Here is a 14,792-nt window from a genome sequence, read left to right on the forward strand (position 1 = left end):
ATGGGCCGCGGGGCCGCCCCGCTCCGCCGCTTGCTGCTGGCGCTGCTGCTGCTGCCCGCCGCGGGGCCGGGCGGGTGGGGAGTCGCCTTCGGAGTGGGGGAACCGGAGGCGGCGGCGGAGGAGCTGATGGAGTACCGCGACCCTTGCAAAGCCGGTAGGGGAGCGGGCGGGCTGTAACTCCGGGAGAAGTTTGCAAGCACGGCGGTGGCGGACAGGTGTCCCTGCGAAGCGCTCCTCGGGACCCCGCTGCCCCCCGGGCTCACCTAGCCGCGGCGGGAGTCGTCCCCGTCCGTGTTTCCCTCGCCCCCCCCCCCCCCCCCCCCCCCCCCGCCTCCCTTCCCGCGACCGAGAGCTGCCTCGCCATCCCGCTGCCCTCCCAAACGCCGGCGGGCACCCGGCGAGCTCCCCCGGTGCTCCCCGTCCCGCCGGTGCGGGAGGTTTGTGGTTGCCCCCCCAGCCTGCGTTCGCTCCCGCTGCCCCCGTTACCTGCGGGTCCCGGCCCCGGGTAGGAGGCTACGCTTGAGGGTTTTTTTTTCAAAAATTATCCCCCCCGTCCCCCCATCTCGCCGCTCACCCACCTGCTACCCGCCCCTCCCACGCGAGATCTCTTCTGCAAAGCCAGGGAAATGCCCAGGGGTGCTTTGCATTTCGGTGTTGGGGGTTCCCCCCTCCACGCACACCCACATACACACGCCCCCCCCCCCCCCCCCCCCCCCCAGCTTTTCCTGTGCATTTTTTGCAGCTTGTTGGCAGCTGTTTCAACTTGTCCCGGGGTCTGTCCGGCCCGAAGCGGCGGTGCGTGTCCCGGGGAGGCTGCCGCTGCCCGCGGCGGTGGGCGCTGGCGCAGGGGCTCTGCCGGGGCTCCCGGCGGGGGGGAGCCGCTGCGGCCGGCCCCGGGCACCGGCCGAGCCCCCCCGCTGTACCCAGATACTTTCTACTTGCCTCTGTGCAAGTTACCTCATCCTCTCCGGGAAGCCACCAGCTGCTCCCTCCATCCCTTTTTCAGAGTTTTTTCGTTCCTGTGTCAGACTGCACTCAGCCGTTTCTGAGCTCGTGGTAACCCTTCTTAACCGTTTGACTTCTCCAAGAGCTGCTGTCATCCCTAATATTTTAACTCGAAGGGAGTATGAACCCAGGTTTTTTTCTTTGGCAAACTGGGCGGTACTCTTGACGTGACTGTTGCTCCTTTTGGTTCCAGCTATCAGCAAATGTTGAGGTCTTGTGAATTGATTCTGTGCTGGGAAACTGGCAATCGATACCTTGTTAGTCTTGTTCCATTTACAGATAACTTTGCGCAAAGTCCTATTTTCTTAATACTGTAGGAATCAAAAAAAGGAAGGAGTTCCTTTGTGTGTGGTGTTCTTGGTCTTTTGAGTTGGGACTTTGCCCCCCGAACGTTCTCCTAGCTGTTTCTGTGCCCCTTCATGATAGCGTCCCCTGTTATCAGCTCTCCCCTGACTGCTGTCAGGGGACTTGTAGCTGTATCTGCTCACATAGATGAGCTCTGTCAAGTCAATGTCTATCAGAGCCCCCTGTGTTGTACAGTGAGTTGTTTAACTGGCCTCATATGCAGGCTGTGTTGTGACTGGTGGATTTTATTCCAAAATTCAACTCAGTCCTGTTCTTTCCACAGAGTGTTTTTTGCACAAAACATTCCCTTGATCAGTGAGTCATTTGTGATTTGATACCTGGTTTGGTGGGATTTTAAAAATTCTTTTTAATCAGTACTGACCCAGCCCATCCAGTCATGCTTTACTGTATTTGTGTCTACTTCTAAATCGTAATGAATTCGTCTCTCTCTGGTGAAACTAGTTTTTGGTGATATAGCTATGGTTCAGAGCTGGAGAGCTTCAGATATGGTGCTTTGGCCCTCCTGTCTGAAAATGTATTATCCTTGCTTTTTCCTCAAAAGTACGGCATCATCTCCAGCGTGCCTCACTTGCACTTGGGACTGTTGGGTATTACTGTCAGGTCAAGTACATGGAGGATGAGGAATACTCCTTTAAGGACCACATCGAGAACATTTACTTTAATTGACTTACCTCTGTTGGACAGAGAACTCGTGGAAGAAAAGGAAAAAAAAAATTCCCCAACCTGCTACTTATCTGCCTTTCTTGTAAGACCCTTTCTATCTCCTGCAGTCCCCCCATCTTCCAGGCTCTCTACCACTCACTTCTGCACATACACAGAGAAGAGCCTGCACTGCCAACAGCAGCCTCCCTTCATAGTACTTCCTCACCTCCCCTCCTGGTGGGCTGAAAAACATTATGTGTGTTATTTCTCTCAATTCAGTTCAGTCAGGATCAATCGCAGAAATGATCTTTATATTCTGACTTCTCAGTGTTTGCCTCTAATACTTTTCCAGTGTCTTCTTTCCTATAGAAAGGAAGGAGTGAACAAAATCTCTGGAGGTCACACAGTCTTCTTCTGGAGCCCAGGACCAGGCTGGTGTTTCTGTCAGCGCTGGCACACGTTTGTCTGGGGTGGAGGCTGCCAAGCAGCCTAGCCCAGCATGGCTTTGGCTTTCCTGTTGTCTGACCTGAGGTTTCAGTACTGTAGTTTAAGTTTGCCTTTCTCACCCAGTCTGTGTGGGTGTGGAGGACAGTATGGTGCCTTCTTCTTTGATGCTGCCTTTTTCACTGTTGAGAGCTGTTACCGGCTTCTTCAAGTTGCAGTCTTATTTTCTGTAGAAGAAAGAGACTCTGGCTCTTTCAGTCTGTCCTGTCTGGCTGCGCTTACTGGTGCTCTGATCCAGTTTCTCTCCATGTGGGCTCTATCAACCTAAAGTGCAGAGAACCTAGGGACCAAGGCAGGTCTTACATGCCACTGAATAGCTCCAGTTTTCAGTCAGCCCCAAAACAAAGCAAGCAGGACCCATGTTAGACCCTGCCTCTCCTCTTCCCCCTGCCTTGCATTTGCAGCCTTCTTTCTCTTCCAGTACAAGACTATCAACACAGCTAGACAGGTTTGCTGCTGCAAACACCATCCCAAAGGGTTAGTTTAGCCCAGATAAATGAGTGAAGAGATCTGTTTCTGTAAGTGAGATGAGGTGAAGACATCTCTAATGCAGTTGTCCCTCCAAGACAGGCTATGTCAGGGCAAGTGTCTAATGCATATATAGGAAGTCTATCGCGCTCTATTCCTGATGTGCTATAGTAGTGACAAGTGTTCTTAACTTCCTTGGACCCGAGTTTCTCCACTGGTGGGACAGTGTCAGCATTTGTCTAAAAGCATGACTGGCGAGAGGGCAATATTTGCAGACCTACTGTGAAAAGCTCAGGTGCCTGATATGTTTTGCAAGGGAAAGTTTTTGATGGTCTGTGAAAACAGAGCTGGAAGTGAGACTTGTGGTGATGTTTCCACTGCTGCTGTAGGCACAGGCTCCTATACATTGTCTTGTGACTGCAGATTGTAAGCAGGCTCTTAGCCCATTCTGAAGACAAACTGCTGCTCCACTTAGATGTTTTCCAAAGCTGTTAAAACTATAGTGCTTTACTTCTTTTTTTTTTGCTGCAGGCTAATGGCTGTGACCCAGAGGCCGTGATGGATTTAGATCTGGCAGGTTATGAAGTGAAAGCTTGCCAGTTCCTCACCCCTGCAGCTCATGCCCTGAGGTTGAGTGCAGACTGTCCGATGGTTGATCTGCTAGACTGGGAGTGAAAAGCCTGGCACATGCTCCTCTCTGCATTAACTAAGGGTATAATAATCTTGAGCAGCAAGGCAGGATGGACAGCACAGGGCAGTAACCTCCTAAATCACTGCAACTACTGAACTACCGGTATAAACACATGCCCAGTTACCAGGGCTCAGCTGATGGGCCGTAACTCCACTGCTGCTCAACCTCTTAACTCTAGCCATCCAGGATTTCCTTTTGCTGATCTGTGGCTGCTTTCCTGCTGTTTTGATAGGGTAGAAAGAGAGAGGAAAATGCACGAATGGCTGATAAAGGGGCAGTTGAGGCACGGCTGCACTGTTGGCTTGAGTTGCCAGGGTTGACAGTGCTGACTGCTGGGTGGGTTTTGCTGACTGTTGTGGCAGGTCACTGGAGCTTTTCAAATGGAATGGTACAAAGGTTCCTGCCCACATCTGCTCTGTTATAGGTCGAAAAATGTTGTAAGCCTGATACGTGCTTTGGATAGGTCTGCTGCTCAGAGGGTCCAGCTAAGGATACCCAGGCCAGGGTGCAGGTATGAGTGAGGCTGCCTGACAGGCAGGGAGTAGGAGGAACTATGAGTGCCTGGTAAACAAAACAAGTGCATCCTTCTGGGGCTCCTCAAGCTAACTGGAACCAAAGGAATTAAACAAGCTGTAATTTGTTCTAGTAGTTATTTTGGTGCAAGCTTACATGAACTTTAATTTGAGGTGAAGAGCAGAGTCTCTGAGGTTCAAAGTGACCTCTGGAGATGTTATAGTCTAACTTATGTCAGCAAGAGGAGGTGGGAGATGTAAATAGGAAGGAGAACTGGGCACTGAGTAACTTGTCCCCTGGATGTTTACAGGCTCGATGACTCCTTCCCTCCAGCAGCAAGCCTGTGATGAGGCACTCTTCCACTTGCCAGATCAGCAGGTGAGGAGAAAAGGCTGTGGTTTGGTCTCAGCATCTTGGTTCCTGGATACTTCGGCTCCTAGTATGGTGCCTCCTGCCCTTTGTGAGCTGGAGATGCAGTGTTGCTTCCCAAGGCCTGGCATTTCCCTCAGTAGCTCATCTTCCAGGGTGGGGTCCATTGAGGGTGTCCTGTGTTGGAATCCCCTGTTTCTGTCTGCTCCAGCTAGGCAGTTTATTCTTGTGTGACGTGTCCTGTCTATAGGCTGACCAAGTCTGGACAGGGGCCAACCTGCAAGTCTTGACTCCCATGCCAAACAGGCGATCCAGTGTTTCTCTATGCAGGTGTTTGCATTAGGAGGCAGGCAGATCTGCTTGCCTACCCACATGTTCCTGAGGCAGAGGCCCAAAGGGTCTAGGGCTCCTGCTGCCTGTGCGTGTCTCAAGTACCCTTCAGGAGGGTTTGTATTGCTGAGGAGAGCCAGACTGAGGAATTGCATATGGGTACAAACAAGCCTTGCAATCAAGTTCAGCTTCTTTCCATGAGATCAGAGAGATACAATACTCCAGAGCAGGCAGAGCCTGGTGTTAGGAGGTTGCAGAACAGGAGCAGGGCTCTGGCAGGGAGATAGCACCTCGAAGGTGAATTAGTCCCTACAGATTTTGTGGAGTGCTCAAGATGCAATCTCAGAAGGGGAAGAAATGAGGCAAGAGGTGTGAGGGGGCACCGTTAGGGAACTGAGCGGTAATCCCATCTCTCCTGTTTCTTTATCACTAGAAAAGTTGTTAGAGAAGTGATTTGGCAATGACAGTGCAGCTTTTCCTGAGAAACCACTGCTCCTTCAAGTGTGGATGCTCCTTGCCCAGTTTCAGGGTGCCACTGTGCATCCCTGGTCCTGCTTCATCCACAGATTTCATCCACCAGCTTTTAAATGCCTCACGCCAGAGGGCTCTCACCCTGAGTGCTGTCCTGAGAGAAGCTTTCTGAGAGACCTAAATAGTGCTTCACTGTCGTTCTCTTCCTCACAGCTCTCCTTCTGTATAGGCACAGTGTCTTTTGTTCTGGAGGCAGCAAATTTCATTTGGGTTGTGGTGCAAACATCTGAAATCTCATGCAGACACTTCTGTAGGCAGCTGAGGAATTTGCTGTTAGGAATTGAAAGCCTTAAGGGGGTAATCAACTGAGAAGGTGGAGAGGGGATCTGTAATGTCCAGATCACTTGAATATTGCTCAAGTTTTGAGTGGGATGCAGATGCTGTTTTCTCTGTTGGAAGCACAGATCTCTCATATTAGCAGGGCAACTTTCAGGCCATTCTGTGGATCCAGCCCACTCAGCTCTTGCTGAGGGCCTTCCTGCAATCTCACAAGTTGTCCTGTTTGGTTTGGCAATGGCAGGAGCACTGGCAGAGCATCTGCCATCCTGCCCTTTGCTTGGGAATCCCAGATTGCTGTGGAGGAATCTCATTTGCATCGTACGGATTTTCCATAAAGCTTTGAAGCCTCTGAGCCGGCGTGGAAAGCCTAAGTGAGCTGCATTGCCACTGTGGTGAAAGTACCAGTGCCTCCGGCATGGAGCTGTGAGTTGCAGAAGATGGTGGTGGGAGCCGTGACAGCTGAATCCTGGTCTCCTGACATTAGAAGCCATGTGGGCTTCCAGAAAATAAAGTTTCTTTCCTCCTTTCTTTGCCACAAATGCTTACATGTGTGCTTTGAGGGAAGAGTCTGGGACATAACACAGTCTGTGGATGCCTTGATGCTGATGCAAACATTTATGGAGGAAGGAGAAAGCTCTCACCAGCGATCATTCCCCTTATGTTTTTTCCCCAGTAGGTTGCAGGAAGGGTTAAATGCTCAAGGAGGAAGTTGACTGAGTCTTTTTGGGTGGTCTGGGAAAGAATGAGAGAACAGATTATTCAGTCTCTAATTTACCTGCTCTGGGGAGGTGACGGCAGTTACAGAAAGGAAAGCAGGTGGGTGAGGACTGCTGGAGACACTGTCTTTGTGCGCATTCAGCATTGCAGCCGTTTGCCATTGGGGAGGCTGTATTTTGCAGAGAGGTAGAGCTGCAGCAGAAGCTTCCTTCTCAAAGGGAAGGTTGAAGATGTTTTTTACTATAATCCTAGCCAAGCACAATCCAATGACTGGTTTAAAGAAAAAATAACCAACAGACATTTTCTTGCAGCTGAGATTCACAGGTAAAGAAGCCATTGGCCTGAGGGATTTGAGAGCAAAACCTTATGATCACTGGGAAAAGAAGCACTTGAGATCCAGGTCTGAAGACCTTCCAGTGCTTAGCTGTTTACTTGGGATCTGTCAAAAAATGCTCGATCTTTGACACTTCTTGGGGTGTGTTGGATCTGCTTGTCCTGCATGAGATGTAATACTCAGTGCTCTACGTACACCTTGGGATTTAGCAATGGACAGGACAAGGGATGGGCAGATTTAGAACAGGGGACTTCTTTTTTCCTTAAAGAAGCCTGGTAGGGTGGGGAAGAGGTACTTGGAGTTGTCATGGATACTCCTCTGCGAAGACCTTGTATAGAGCTTTTGTTGAACTTTGTAGTCTGGATGTAGTTCACAGGTGTATGCCCTTGACCATAGATGGCACAGGTTTGATCAATGACTGCTCATTCCTCAGGTGTTCTGTGGCATAAGATGAGTAAGTTACAGAGCCCCAGGTGAAGGCATGTAAAACTGTACTGCACATCTTCCAGGATTCAAAAGTTCACAAAGCCAACAATTTTTGTTTGAGGCACTTTCCACTTATGTAATTATAGTCTACCTTTGCAGTTGTGCTTGGAGTTTTTATTCTCTTCTTGTCCTAACTTCCTGCATAGTGTGCCTGCGCCTTGCTGGATGGTTAATGCAAGAACGAGCTGCATTTTACTGGTAAGCTGCCTCTTTCTCATTGCTAAAAGTGTGCCTGTGGGTGTCCCAGGTGAGTGGCTGCTGCCGCAGTCTGGGGAAGAGCTGTGTGACCATGAATACCTGCTGCAGTGTGTTCAGGCTCACGCGTTTGTACTTGGGAAATTGTAGGTGCCATGTGCCTGATACACTGTATTTTCTAGCCTCCTTTCTCTAATATGTCCATTTCCCTTTTTTTTCACATTGCCTTTGGTGCAGACTCACGTGTTGTCTGCCTGCCTCCCTCTGTGTTTCCTACAGAGCCTTTTCAGTTGCTTCCCTGTCTCCCTTTTCCTGAAGCTCTCTCCAGTCCCTGCCTGGAGGATTGATCAAATCCTCCTCTGCTTTCTGCCTCAGGCGCTCTACGATGCTTTCTCCCCAAGGCTGTGGGGTATTCCATATCCTCTCCCACCCTAGCAGTAACTCATGCTGTTCTCCCAGTGGTCAGTAGGTTCTTCCATCCTTGCTCACTTAACAGCAGCCCTGTACTATGGTGTGTATTTACTTGCTGTGCTGTGCTTGATGAACCAGTTCTGTGCAACAGGCTGTTTGCTGTAAGAAGTGGGCTGCTGTGCCAATCTCCCTTTTCCTTTGAAAAAGCAGAGGGAAATGGTGGGGCTGGCTTCTGTGAATCAGAGTCTGGAGCTTTCTGTGCTAAGGAGATGGTGCTGGGACTGGGGAGAACACTGACAGGATGGGGAGGTCTGTGTGGTCTTTTTGGAGATGGGTAACCTTGGAAGAAAGGAGGCACCTCTGACACTGAACAACCTGGTTATCCTGGATCATGAGTATTCCAGGTATGAACTTGCAACAAAACTGCTTTCAACTAGTGCTGAAATGTGCTTTTGCTGCTTGTAAGGGATGGATGATTGAGCAGAACTGGCTGTTGTTTTGATTCAGCTACTAGGTCTTCTGTTTTGTTTTTTATTTCCTCCTTTGTTGTAGCTGAGCTCCCAGAAATGCTGATCTCCAAGGGCGCCTGTACTTTGATGTTCAGATCCACTCTAGCACTGCCTGAATGGGAAGGTTCTCTGTCAGTAGAAACTGGTTAAATGTGCAAGGAAGCCCTTGATTAAAGAACTCCCAATGATTGATTGCTCTTTCTTGGCCAGTTTGTGTCAGCCCAGCTTGGAACGGAGAGAAATGTTTAACTGCGTGTTGAGAAGAAAGCCCATGTGAAACCCCAGCCACTGGTAAATCACCCTCTGGTTTGACTGATACAAATTGTCAGAGACCTGCAGCTGCTGCCAGTCCCTGAATCAGCTCAGCTTTAGACCTGATCAGAAATTTGCATCCTCTCAAGTCATTTTGTATTCGTGCAAATGTCAGCACCCAAGCAAAAAGCATCTGTTTAACCTCCCCATCCACAAACCCCAAAGCTGTTTGCAGAGCAAACTGTACCATGGTGTTATAAGACAGAAGTTCAAGTCTGCTGAGCATTTTATCTCCTCCTGTTGAGAGTTAGTGTTGGAGTACGTGGAATCCCTTTGTCTCCTTATAAGAAGCTGGCTGATATGGTCCTGGAGGGCACCGAGAATTACCCTTCTCCGGTTCTCATGTCATAGCTGCGTGTGTTGCCAGTCTCCCACTCCTCATCAGTGTGACTTTGAACCTAGGTAGCATTACCTGCAAATAGCATTGCCTAATCAGCAGCATTTTCATTTGCTTAGAACTTGGGCAAAATTTGCTGGTTTGGTTGGTATTTTGCATATGCTGAATTTCAGGTGAGACTTGCTGGTGGGTGTTGTTCATTCATTTTGGAGACAAGAGTTTGGAGGAGAGAGATTTATTTGCAAACTGTGCCCTGCCTCCCGCTAGCAGTGGCTGTACCTGACAGAAGGGCCTGTCCCTGCTTCAGGGACAGATGGCTGTTGTGGAAGTAGAGAACTGTCCACACTGGTGTGTGTGTTGGCAGGATGCTGTGTGATGTGCTTTAAAATTCCCCAGACAGTAAAATATTTAAATGCACTGGACTTGCAAAGTGAAAACTCCTTCTTGCAGAAATGCCAGCATTAGGTCTACTTTGGAGCTTGTGATGTAGCTCCTTGGGTATGAATGTAGACTTGAATGATGTGACATGGAACTCTGGCTTGAATAGCTGTTCTGTGCAATGAGTCTACTCTGAGACTGTGTCAAATAGAAGGGGTAGTGGGTAGCAAACAAGGCAACTGCTGCAGGAGGAGCTTGGACAGCTGCATGACAGAGGTGTTTGAGTTGTACTGGAGTTGAGAGGCCCCAGGCTGTGAACAGTAGTTGGTAGATGATTCTGGCCAGCAGTGGGGGAATCTAATATAGTGACCTACAAGTTAGGTGGCCTTGAAAAGGATGGAAATCATGCGTCTGCATTTCCCTTGCTGAGTATGTTGGGCCTAAGTAGAGCTGTTCCTTGGGTGACCTATTGTCAGTAGCTCAAGATGGATTTGGGCAGGGGAGTAATAAACCAGCAAGGGTCTGCACTTTTATGGAGCCTATCAGAAGGGCTCCAGTCAGAGGAAACTGCAGTTCAAAGTTACATGCACCTGGCTTTGGATGTGTTTGATACTCCAGAGGTCTAGTTCAGGCTTCACCAGATCTTGTACCCTGCTGTTGTCCAGATGCTTCTCTGTTGGTTTGTCTGCTGCCTGTGCGTTCCCAACAAGAGTAAAGCATAGCTCTTTACCTAAAAGTGAGTTTGGAGAAGTTTTGCCTGATGGGCCAAGAGCTTTCTGAATTATTTACACAGTGTAATTTCTGGTGCAGTCTGGTTTTTGTGGTTCTATTGCAGGTACTCAGATTAGAGACCCACAGACCATTTTGTTTTGTCCATGCTGGCACTGCTGACCTGAGAAGGCAGTGATGCTCTGATTCTCGGGGCTGACCCTTTGTGGGGGCTGGGGTGGCCTCTTGGGCTGTTTTTACTCTGGAAGAGAAGCCTGTTATTTGCTGTGCTGTTGATGTTCGAAGTCTATTTTGCTCAGTGATGCTCTGAGCTGCAGCTGGCCCGTGTATCAAGCTGCTGATGTGTTGTGCAGTTGACCGCTGCCTGGATTTAATCTCTAACCTTTGATTGTTCTTGAAAGCATGTTCTAGGGATTGCATTCCCACCCACACTGCTCCCGTGACCTCTTCCATTTCCTGGGTGTCTAAGTACAGAACAGAAAAGATTCATTAACCTGGCAAGTAACCTCTTTTTATGGGGGAAGTGATTTTCTGTCACGCTCTGTTAGATCCTATTGATTTCTGTTTTTCCCCTCTTTGGCCTCTTCTGCCACATATATTCTCTTCTTTGTCATGCTTCAGTAGGAAGGTGATATGTGATATGCTGGGGTTTTATTTTGCTGTTTCCCGGGCAGAGAGCTGGGATCTCCTAAGGCTATTGCTTGAGTGCCCAAGTCTCTGCCTTTTCTTGGAAAGCTTTGTTGTCAAGATAAACTGCTGGTTAGTAATGGGATGTTGACACGAGGAGTAAAACCTCCTGGCTGCCCTCTTTTCATGACGTTGAGAAGAGCATTTTCTGTCTTTTTGCCCTCTTTGCCCATTGTACGAATCCCTCATCTCCTGGCAGAGGTGTGACGTGTTTGCCATGGGGTTTGCAAGCATGCGTGAAATGGGGATCCTCAAACCATCGAGTTTGCCTGCTCCTTCTGTGCTCCTGGGCGTTGTGGGCGGCTGGGTCCTGCTGCTGTTGCAGTGCCTGTGTATTTCATAGCTGCACCTCCGCTTGGTGTAAAATAGAAGAAGCTGCCGGGTTTGGGCTGTCCCACTGGCTTGTCCTTAAAGAGGTAGACTGTGGCAAGTGTGAGGGAAGGAGGCATGTCCTTGGAGCTGGGTGGGAGGGCATGGGGGTGTCCCTTGTTTCAGGGGGAACAGGACATTCTGTGGAAAACTCTGCACAGGGAATAGGGAAAGTGTTTTCTTTCCAACAAGTTCCCTTCCTTCTGTGCGCATGTATGTATTCCTCCCTCTGGACAGTCATCTTTATGCTAATGCAGCTATTGCAAAGATAAAATATTATAAAGGTAAATACTAAATACATGCTCTCTGAGCAGGATACCTCAGTTTTGAGAAGGCTGTTGATGTTTACTAATGTATTGGATTTTTAGACAGAGCCTTTCTGTGATTCAAGGCAGATATTTCACTCGTTGGACCAATAGTTTTCCTTTCAAAAAGGAACACTTTCACCTTCTGTATTAATTTTTCAACTTTCATTGTTCTTGCTGAATTCCTCTACATTATGTATGAATATTTTATGGTAGTCCCACGTAGAAGTATTGCAATTGAAGCATCAAACGCTTTAAGGGAGCATTGCTATTTCTTTTAGACTTTTGTATTGTTACAGGAAGTCATATTCTGAAGAAACGGTTGGCCTTTGCACTGCCTGTCCTGTTGCTGCTCAGGTTCAGCTGTTCAGAATGAGGACCTCTGCCCAAAAGTAGAAATAAAGCTTGCTGTGGCAAGGTTTGTCATCTAGGTTGTCCTGAAGGAAGATGCATGAAGAACAGATCCCATTAATTTACAAATCTGAGTCCCTAAAATAGGCAATTAAACCCTGAGGGGCTAGTGAAGGGATACGAGCTCTATTTTTGCAGACTAAGCAGACTGGTCCACAGATGATGTGGAGTAGAGAGGTGTGCTCCTAGCTCTTGGCAAAAAGGGGCCTGGCTGTCTGGTGCTAGGCTGTTTGAAGGCTTGCTTTCATGGTTCACTGCATTATGTGGGAGAAGGGGGGAAAAACAAACGGGAATTTTTTGTAGGCAAAGAGGGTGGATACTTCGGTGAGTGGAGTACACCAGGAAACTCCTGAAGACCTTACCAGATCAGTCTTTGCTATTAGTTGTGAGCAGATGTAGGGAAACAAACCAACAGGCTCAAGAGTCTTAAACTGCATTCAATTCAGCATTTAAAGTTGTTTTTCTCATACTGCTTTCAAGGATTTGAACTTTCTATGTGTTTTTTTTTTTTTTTGTTTGTTTGTTTTTTTTTAATTTCCTTATGTCCTTCATTAACTCCAAATACTTCTAACATACCTTGAAAGGGGCAACAGTAATCTTGTATGTGTTAATACAAGTTGGAGGAGAGGAGTTGGAAGGTCTTGCAGCAAAACTGGGAAAGCTGGCAATGTTGCTATTAGTATAAGGCAGCACTGTCAAATGAGCAGCTGAATGTGGGGCTGGCTAGGAAGGCTTGGGACTCTTTAAAATATGCTTTGGAAGGATGTTTGCTATCCTGTGTTCTTGTGGTTTGAGCCCAGATAGGTGACTGAGCACCGTGCAGCTTCTCACTCACCCCATCCCTCTTGGGAATGAGGAGGAGAAAATAAAGCAAAGGTCTTGGGAATCAAGATAAGGACAGGGAGGGATGACTCGCCCATTACAGTTGTAGGCAAAAGACAGACTCATTAGGGGAAGAAAAAGAACATAAATTTAATTCAAACACTAACAGCAACAACACTTAACAAAGTAGGACAGTGAGAAGCATTGCCACATCTTAAAAACACCTCCCCCCCATCCCTCCCTTCTTCCCAGGCTCAGTTTTACTCCTGCTTTCTCTACCTCCTCCCTCCCAGTGCTGCAGGGGGTGGGGAATGACGGGGGTGCGGTCAGTCCTACTGCTCCTTCCTCCTCAGGGGGAGGACTCCTCGCACTCTTTCCCTGCTCCAGCGTGGAGTCCCTCTCACAGGAGACAGTCCTCCACAAACTTTGGAGTTCTGACAGGAGTCCTTCCCATGGGATACAGCTCTTCCCGCGATACTTCAGCATGGCTCCCTCCTGCATGTTGCAGTCTGAGCTACAACAGTGAGGGTTTCCCATAGAGTCCCAGCCTCCTTCAGACACAGCCACCTACTCCAGCGTGGGGTCCTCCATGGGCTGCAGGTGGGCTTCTGCTCTGCAGGGAGTCTCTGCTCTGGCACCCCTCCGCCCTACCTCAACACCCTTCCTTCCACTGACCTTGCTGTTTGCATAGGTGTCCTCACAACTCCAACTCCTCCTCCCAGGTTCCTCTTCTTAAATATGTTATTGCAGAGGTGCAGCCACTGTCGCTAATTGACTTGGCTTTGGCCAGAGGTGGGTCTGACTTGGTGTTGGGGCTGCTTCGAAGAGCTTTTCATGGGGGACCACTGCTGTAGTCCCCTCCCCCACTACCAAAACCCCCGCCACAGACACCCAGCGCAGGTGTGAGTGCAGCGCTGGAGCCTGGTGACCTCTCCCTACAGTACTGTTTTCAGAATGCCAGAGTGCCCTGTCAGTCTAGGCTCAAAGGACTGTGTTTAGGGTTGTTCAGGTCTTCCTGTGTAAGGAATGGACCTCTCCTCTGCTCTGTGGTGCTGCTATGTTATGCAGGCAGCTGCTGCTTTCTCAAGGGCAGGCCTGAGGATGCTGTTGTCCTCCAAAGGGAGAAACTCTGGAATGAGCCATGCCCTGGAGGGACTGGAGGTGAGAGGTGGGGTTGTGTTGCAGGTGGTGCCTCTTCTCTCCTTCTGCTGGTGGTGAGGCAGAGAGCGTGCCGGATACATCAGAAGTCCTGTGCATCCTGGGGCTCTTGTTACTCATTATCAAAAACCTGACAGCAACCTCCCTTACACTGTCACAAGCCAAGGTCCTGGCGTTGTCTCTATCCCCCTGCCTTGCCCTGAATTTTGCTAACATGCATGAATGCAGAGTCCTGAAATTCAGGTTCATGGTTCCAAAGTTCATGGTCTTGAGAATAAACAAAAAACTATTGTGGTGGCTGAGAGCTGGGTACCCCATTAACCCAGAATCATGAATATTTATCATGGTGGATTACAAAAGAACATAGAGACTATATTGTATTTCCTATAACTTTATTTCCATGGCATCTTTTCTTGGCGGGTCACTTTAATGTAAGCTTTGCTTATTTAGTTGCACACTTTAAGCCGATTAACTTTTTACTAATAAAATGTGTGTTGACTCGCTTTGTCCCAGCTCCTGTTTGTTTGTACCTACACTCCTGTGACAAAGAGTCACAGAGAACCGCTTTAAGCTGCGGCTAAATCCCCCTGCTGGAAGCTTCGAAGGAGCTGAATGTGTCTGGGGGTGATTTCAGCCTAGCATTTTCTCTCTTGCCCTCTCAATGCCTGGAAGTTGGGCCCTACGAAGCAAGCTTTTCTGAACACATGCTCCATTTCTGAAACTGTTTCTGGTGCTTGGGGTCTGGCAGGAATGATCCAGCCTGTTATTGTCGCTCTCTGAACTGGATCAGGGAAAAACTACAAGTGGGGGGAATCGGGGAGACTTTCATGCCATGAAGACTGACCCGTGACTCTGCATGTTCAGTAGTTTCCCAGCTGGTAACTACATTATTCCTTCTCTGTTTTCATACCTCGCCCTGTCACTCAGTGCTCAA

The 14,792-nt window shown here is 48.8% G+C and overlaps 1 protein-coding gene across 3 annotated transcripts in view; it reads left to right on the forward strand.

Annotated features, from left to right (window-relative positions):
- The window catches only part of TLL2 (tolloid like 2), a 101,006-nt gene continuing 86,214 nt past the window's right edge, over nt 1-14,792 (forward strand). For 2 of the 3 annotated variants that reach the window (XM_042802447.1, XM_042802488.1), the window contains exon 1: nt 56-154. In XM_042802447.1, the coding sequence (XP_042658381.1) occupies nt 127-154 (28 nt within the window). In that variant the 5' untranslated portion in view covers nt 56-126. Of the gene's footprint in view, nt 155-14,792 lie in introns of all 3 variants that reach the window. The other variant, XM_042802391.1, reaches the window with a different exon arrangement.

Source organism: Tyto alba, unplaced genomic scaffold, assembly GCF_018691265.1.
Source record: "Tyto alba isolate M040663 unplaced genomic scaffold, T.alba_DEE_v4.0 Super-Scaffold_1, whole genome shotgun sequence".
In the NCBI taxonomy this organism is placed as follows: Eukaryota; Metazoa; Chordata; class Aves; order Strigiformes; family Tytonidae; genus Tyto; species Tyto alba.